This window comes from Grammomys surdaster, unplaced genomic scaffold (assembly GCF_004785775.1).
Source record: "Grammomys surdaster isolate TR1022 unplaced genomic scaffold, NIH_TR_1.0 255, whole genome shotgun sequence".
Classification (NCBI taxonomy): Eukaryota; Metazoa; Chordata; class Mammalia; order Rodentia; family Muridae; genus Grammomys; species Grammomys surdaster.
The window spans coordinates 6,399,971-6,407,655 of NW_021604696.1; the positions used below are offsets into that span (position 1 = coordinate 6,399,971).

The 7,685-nt window shown below is 45.5% G+C and overlaps 1 protein-coding gene across 7 annotated transcripts in view; it reads right to left on the reverse strand.

The window, feature by feature from the left end:
• Window positions 1-1,035: 1,035 nt before the first annotated feature.
• The window catches only part of Kansl3 (KAT8 regulatory NSL complex subunit 3), a 36,949-nt gene continuing 30,299 nt past the window's right edge, over window positions 1,036-7,685 (reverse strand). For all 7 annotated transcript variants that reach the window (XM_028775360.1, XM_028775366.1, XM_028775361.1 and 4 more), the window contains one exon: window positions 1,036-2,941. In XM_028775360.1, coding sequence (XP_028631193.1) covers window positions 2,921-2,941 — 21 coding nt within the window. In that variant the 3' untranslated portion in view covers window positions 1,036-2,920. The remainder of the gene's footprint in view (window positions 2,942-7,685) is intronic.

Sequence of the window (7,685 nt, forward strand, 5' to 3'; positions counted from 1 at the left end):
CCAGCATGGGCTGAGCAAGAACCTTCTCAAAACAAGGAGCCGGGAGGTGAGGAGTACCCACTTATGGGAGTCAACAAGTTCCTGCCTATTCCAACTACCAGTCCTAAAACACATGCTTAGAAAAGATGAAAGGGAACAAAGACTTGTTCCATCTTCCATCTGACTCAGCAGTGGATTCAGGGACCCTAGGGAGTAACAGTGAAGGAAAAGAGCTGGCTCTACTGAAGACAGTTTAACATGCCAAGTGTCTACTAGAGCCTACAGTCTCCACCAGAGAGATCCAATGCCAAGGCAGGCCTCATTCTCTGTGTAGCTAAGCTGACCATTGCTTCTGCCTCCTGAATGTTGGGGTTACAGGTATTTACTGTCACACTCAGTTGTCTCTCCCTTTATAGGAAGAGCTGTGGGCTATCTGATCTGGGTTCCGAGATGGAAGATCAGAAGAACCTAAGGATCAAAGTGGTGGGGGAGGTCCCTCTTGCTACAGAGATGCAAGTAGAAGGTTAGAATTCACGTATCTACCTCTAAGTCCTTATCACAGAGTCAAAGGGGCAAATTTGCAAACATATGTTAGGGCAAACATGGAGAGATCCCTGCAATGGACCCAGTGAGAGCTCTACTCAAGCAACATCAACACTCTTACCTGATGGGAAAACTGAAAAGGGCCACATAGTCTCCATTTCTGGTCTTCCACCTCAGAACCCTGGACATCAGCCAGAACCTTTTCCTCACCTATAAAGGGAGTGAAAGCTGGGTATGGAAGTAAAAGCCTGTAGTCCCATCGCTCAGGAGGCAGAAGCAGAACTAGGAGTTAAAGCCAGTTCAGCTGCACAGTGAATCTTAGGCCTGCTTAGAGTACATGAAACCTGTTCTGTTTTTCATCTTTCTTAAGAATTACAGTGCCCAGGCCTCACAGCCCAGGATGGCAGCAAGGTGACCTCAGGCACCATCCCTCCATCTAAAGTCTGTATCCATGGCACAGGCAATTCCCAAAGCATGCGAAACCAAATGAAAACAAGCTGAAGCAACGCAAAGTTCAGTGTTTTGTGTTTTATTCTTTTTTGCTAACATAAGATCAGAACCATCGCTCTGGCTCACTTCTATGAATTCATCCAACCCCAATTATTATAGGATACAGCTCCTCAGTGACATACGCCTTCCTCAGGGCATTTACAAGCCCTCTGTTGCCCGAGAGAGAACGTAACGCCTTCCTGACCCTTCCACATACTCATAAGAGTACTACCCTCTGAGGCTACATCCTCAAGTCTGCCACGAGGTGGGTGGGGTGAAGTGTCTCTCCACATTCCAATTGGTGTGGTTTGAGATGGGACCTGCGGACTGTGGTCTACAGACTCCGGCCACTTCCTTGTTGGTCAGTCCCACAAAGGTGACAATCAGTGTGCTGCAGCTCCCCCTCCTCAGTTTTGCAGTTCTTCAAGGTATGTAAGCCATGCCTCAGAAGTCACCCATGGGATGCACACAGATTAACCACCAAACAGGATACAAGTTTTCTTTGGTTCCAGAACACAGGGCAGCATGGCTCAGGAGCAGCCCCTCCAGTGGTGTTCAAGCTGTTCTCCTAAGTCACAAAGGGTTGTTGAGGGTCCTCTGCCAACTTAAATGATCCCTAAACGTTTCAGAGCCCCCGAGTCTTATCCTCTCTTTTGGTGGTTATATGCTCTGACCTATGATGCTATCAAGGCCCCAGCACTAGGCACCTCATCCAGAATTCATACCTTCTTAAATTCTCTGAATGCCTTCTGAATTTCAGAATACAGCTCCACAGCCAAGGTGAGGTGTAGAGTCTGGAGACCTCTCCACTCCTATCACACATCTCTGACCTGCCTGAGGCTCCTCAACACTGTGTCCACTCAGATTACAGTGAGAGGGCTTTGGTGTAGCTGTATACAGCCCGTGAACAAAATCACACTTGAGTTGCTTTATTTCTCATCTTGACAGAAACTTTCTAAGTGTGAAAGGGAAAGGAGCCTGCCCTGGAACACATGTTCAGAGCTGAACTCCAAGCTCCATCTGCACAGTGTCATAGGAAATGAGAGGCTCTGTTCAATCTTCAATGTCCACATCACCAGGACCATGGTCTGCAAGGCTCAGGCTGGTCCCAGAGCCTCACACAGTAGTCAACAACCTTCCTACTTCTAAGCAGAAAGACAAAGTTCTAAGGAAAGGAAACAAACTCTGAAGCACAGCCTTCCCTGTCCTACTGGCCCAGGCTTCCTAGAACAGCAGAGATAGGATGGTAGCTGGTCAATTGCTTCATCACCAGGCAGGACTCTCAGGGATTCAGGCTTTCCCTCTGACTTGGTAAATTCCATTTCTCTAGCTATTCTTAGGCCCTCAAGTGTCACGAACGCAGAGCCCCAAGCCCAAGCTGTCAGCAACACAGGGTCCTTGGGTATGTCTTGCCTACTACTTCCTCTGATGCTCCACCCCTCACCGTAAGTCTTTTTGGACCTACAGGCTTTCTAGTACAGGCAACCGCACAAAACACTGTGAGGAAGAGGAAGGGGCCAGATAGCACATGACAACCACTGTTCCCCACATCTTAGAGCAGCTAAAGGCTGGCAGTCGACAGCCCACTTCTTCCTGTCCTCATCATGAGACTGCAGTGAGCCATTCTATACTGACACTGGGGTCAAATTACATCAGTGTTGGGGTAGAAATGCCAACAATCCACACATGGCCAGACCTTCTGAGGATCCTAGGAACCAACTTGCTGGCCCTATATCACCTTGCCTAATGTTTTCTCAAGAACCAGAGACCCAACACCAAAGACAGCTAGTAGAGAGATGAAAATGGCTGTCTTAAGGATGTCTTCAGACACTCAGCCGTCTCAGCAGGACCACACGGTTCACCTTCAGGCAGCTGTCACCAACCTGGTAAGGACATTTTGCTGGCATATTCAGGGTGCTGGAGGCAGGCGCTGTGGCAGAAGAAGGGGAAAAAAGGGTTACAGTTTGGCCAGCCAAGACCCCCCTCCTCTAACCCAATCTCCCCACTCCTGAGGATGCGATCTAATGTAATGATCAATGGAAAATAAGACGCATAAAATAAGACATTCTGCTCTGGTGTCATATACTTAACATGGTTCTACAGTCCGGCTCACTGGGCCACACCTTAGGGTAAGGGCTACTAGCTCACTGGCTCTGTGAGCTTCCTTCTCCTCATCTGGGACACAAATGACAGCACCTGCCTCTCAGGAATACTGCAAGGATTAAGTGAGATAACCTGCATAAAGCATCAACAGTATACAATTCACGCTCAACCACAAACATCAGCTCTTGGTTGTATTTATCACACCAAGGACAGGAAAGGAACACAGAAAATAGGAAACAGGTGCATCACTAGACAAACTGAAAGGGAAATTTCCACACCTGTTACAATAGTATCATTTTTAGATCATGGAAAATTTGGATGTTGAGCCCTGCAGCCTGGAAGAGGGCACAGGTGGAAGGATGGCATCTGCTCCTAGGCTGCCATGTTTCTACACGTCACAGGTTCAGAAACTCTAAGAACACAGTGAAATAGACGAAGAGCACAGGAGGGAAGGATGAAGGGTTTGAGAAACTCGAGGACCCACTTCTTACTTGCTTACAGAGCCCCAGGACAGGGGCACACAGGAAGAGTGCACATAGGAGGTCACTGCAGTGTGGTCCACTGCCATGGGCAATATCTAGACAAGGGCCTCCCAGGCCGCCACTGCCACAGTGTGGTCAGAAGGACACAAAGACTGAGAATATAAGGTACAACATAGCCTTCTTCCATTTGCAGCCCTTAGCTGTCAGGACAAACAGTAGCTCAAGCTCATCAAGGAAACATATCATGGATCTAACAAAAATTAGTTGGCACTTACACTTTCTTTAAGATCCACTTCATAGATCAGTACTATCTAAGTAACCATAAAATGAGGAGGAGGAGGAAGAGGAGGAAGAAGAAGAGGAGGAGGAGGAGGAAGAAGATAAGAAAGAAGAAGAGGAGAAGGAAGAGGGGGAGGAGAAAGAAGAGGAGGAGGAAGAAGAAAAAGAAATGACAACAACTACTTTAAGACAGGTTCCCATTGGTCCAGGTCAGCTAAGGATGACATAGGGTAGGTCTCCTGACTCCATCTCCTGGATGCTGCTATTACAGGCATTCACCATCTTGCCTGATTCATTTGGTATATTTAGGGTTTCATGCATGCTAGGCAAGCACCTGACGATGCCCACCCCAAAAGAACTGTTTTTCATTAAATAAGCTGAACATAGCAGTTCCTTTCTTTAATCCCAACACTTAGAAGGCAGAGGTAAGGAGGCTGGAGAGATGGCTCAGCAGGTAAGAGCACTGACTGCTCTTCCGGAGGTCCTGAGTTCAATTCCCAGCAACCACAACCATCTGTAATGGGATGTGATGTGAAGACAGCACGGTGAATTCATGTTTTTTTGTTTTGTTTTGTTTTTTTAAAAAAGGCAGAGGTAGGTCTCTGAGTTTGAGGCCAGCCTGCTCTACACAGTGAGTTCCAGGCCAGCCAGGGCTATATATAGTAAGACCTTTCTCAAACAACAAAAGCAAAATTAGGTAAAACATTATTGTCACAGATAAGGAGTTTAACAAATGTTTAACAAATGTTAGGCACAAGGACAAGTATCTGTAACCACAGTACTTAGGAAGCTGCAGAAGAATGCTAAAATAGGGACCAGTCTGAAATACATATTTGAGGGCATGTCTCAACAAGAAAGCACACAGTGTCTTAATATCAACAAGTATCTTCTGAGTGTTCACATTTCCAACTATATTTCACAAATATCAAATGTGGGTAATTTTTTTTTTTTAATCATTTAAACATTTATGTTTTTAAGGTCACAGGCCTAGCTGACTAGTTTTATGTAAACTTGACACAGCATAAAACTAATCCCCCCCCCCCCCCCCCCGCCCCGGGGTTTCTCTGTGTAGCCCGGAACTCACTCTGTAGACCAGGCTGGCCGCAAACTCAGAAATCCGCCTGCCTCTGCCTCTCAAGTGCTTGGATTAAAGGCATGTGCCACCACTGCCCGGTGCATAAAACTAATTTTTAGAGAACCACAATTGAGAAAATGCCTTCCCTGCTCCTAGACTGGCCTGTGGTGCATCCTCTTGACTGTGGGAGAGCCAAGCTCACTGTGTACAATGCTATCCCTGTGTCGGTGGTCCTAGCTGAGCAGGGAATGAGAGCAAGCTAGCAAGTAGTACCCCCAGGCTCTGCTTCATGATGCATTGTGAGCTGGTGTTTTATCACAGCAATAGAAATCCTATCAACTTAAGTCAATTTCTCTACCAAACTAGATGATAAGGTCTAAACCTCAAGAATTCAAGTGCTTTGCACAGGATCACATGGCTACTAGCAGAAAACCAACCTAACCTGAAGCACAGAGTTCTTTTTTTAAAATCACACTGTTTGACAATGTAAACAGAGGTAAAACTGGAAACTCGGACTTAATAACTCTTACTGTCCTAACTGACCCTTTCCTGTTGGAGAAGGACCATAATGGACCCCGCCTAGCAATAATGCACCTGTTTTATTCACATGAAAACTAATATGGGTTAAAACCAATGAGTAAAACCCAGCTTTCATCCTTTGCTTCAATTCAGCATGGAAAATGAGGGTCCCCAACAACCTCAACTCGCACAGCAAGCTGGAGTAGATGTCTCCTACAGAGGGAAGGCAGCAATCTGCATTCTGGCTGCACATCAATGTGGCACCAGCAAAGGAGAGACAGCCTCAGAACAGGCCCTGATGGTCAGGTCCATCAAAGCATGAAGGAATAGAAGGAACTTCTGTACTGTCTGCAGCAGTGTACAACAACAAAACTCAAAACTCTTCCTACTGTAATCTACAAAGACTGAAATGATCTTTTATAAAACTGGTAAGCAACAACAACACACATTCTCTCTCTCTCTCTCTCTCTCTCTCTCTCTCTCTCTCTCTCACACACACACACACACACACACACACACACACACACACACATACATATACACACACGCACACACGAGGTCAAAGCAAAAACAAAAACAAAAAAACATTCCAGCCTGATACTAGTAAGTGGAGCCTAAAATCCTAAGTGTAACAGAAGCTAATGGAAAGGATTTGTATCCCGTAACCAGCAGGTTCTTCTGTTCTCCTGTGACAGGGTCTTGTTTCCTTTGTACATATAATAAAAGTAATGAGGGGTGCAGAAAAGAACAAGAAGGCGGCATGGCAGCACACATCCGTGACTCTGGAATTACACTGGCACCTGGGAGAGACTGCACATCTAAGGCCAGTCTGAACAATACAGGGCAACCCTATCTCGGATGAAACAGGACAAAACTGACAGGAAATAAATGAGATGGTTGGTGCACACAGTTCTGGCATTTGAAAGGACAAGCCAAGAGGATCAAAAGTATAAGGTCACCCTGGGTTATGCAACAAGACCTGTCTCAAAGAAATAAACCCGTCCTCTCTGCCACTACTACCCTCTTAACTCCCCTCCCCATGCCCTGAATAAACTCTATTCTATACTAAAAAAAAAAAAAAAAAGAAAGAAAAGAAAAAGAAAAAAGAAAAAAAAAAGAAAAGAAAAGAAAAGAAAGAAACCCAAACAAATAAAAAGAAACCAACAGGACTTACTGGGAAAAAGCAACAACAACCCCCTCCCCCCAAATTTGGAATTCAGACAGCTGAGTATTAGGAAGGCCATTTAATGAATCATTTTCATTACAAAAGAACTGTTTATGTTGAATCATCTCATGCAGATGATTCTAAGAGGGCATAGCATCTGCACTGTCAGACAACAAAAGGCTAGTGCAGAAAGAGAAAGGGCCAAGTCACACAACAGACTTGTGTGTGTGCAGTAACATGGAGTATTAAAGCAGAGAACGTCAAATGATTTTTAAGGATAAACAGATTCACCCCTTTACTTCAATGGGTGAAAAGTAAATAAACTAGAGCGGGGCATGGTGGTACATGCTTGTAAGCATGGCATGCATGCCTGTGGTCCCAGGAATTGCAAGGCTGAGGCTTGAGAGTCTGCCTACACAGTGAAACCCTGCTTCAAAGACAGAAATGAAGAGAGTCAAAAATTAGAGCAGTCTATGCTGCCCTTCTATAGAGAAACTTGTCAAAAAAAAAAAAAAAGGCAAAAATGGCTGGGCATATTCTAGCAGATGTGGGTGATCTCAGTCAGTTTGAGGCCAGCCTTGTTTACATTACCAAATTCCAGGCCAGCCAGAGCTATACAATGAGACCCTATCTCAAAAGAAAAGCTTTTTAGCTGTCTCCATGTAATCCTAGCGACTTGGGAGGCTGACACAGAATGATCACAGCCTTGAGGCAACCCTGAGCAATTCAGCAAGACCCTGTCTTACAAAATAAATCAAAAAGGGAACTGGAAAGATGGCGTGGTAGGCTAAGCGCTGAGTAAGCACGAGGATCTGACTTCAGATTCCTGTTCACAAAACACTCATGGTGAACACCTGTACTCCAGGGGGCTTGAGGTCTGCCCAATCTTACCACAAATGACAAGTTCCAAGTTCACTGAGAGACCTTGTCTCAAAAACTACAGTGGAGAAGTGAATGATAACCCCAATGCTAATCTCTGGCCCCATCACACAAGTGTAAGCAAAACACACACACACACACACACACACACACACACACACACACACACACA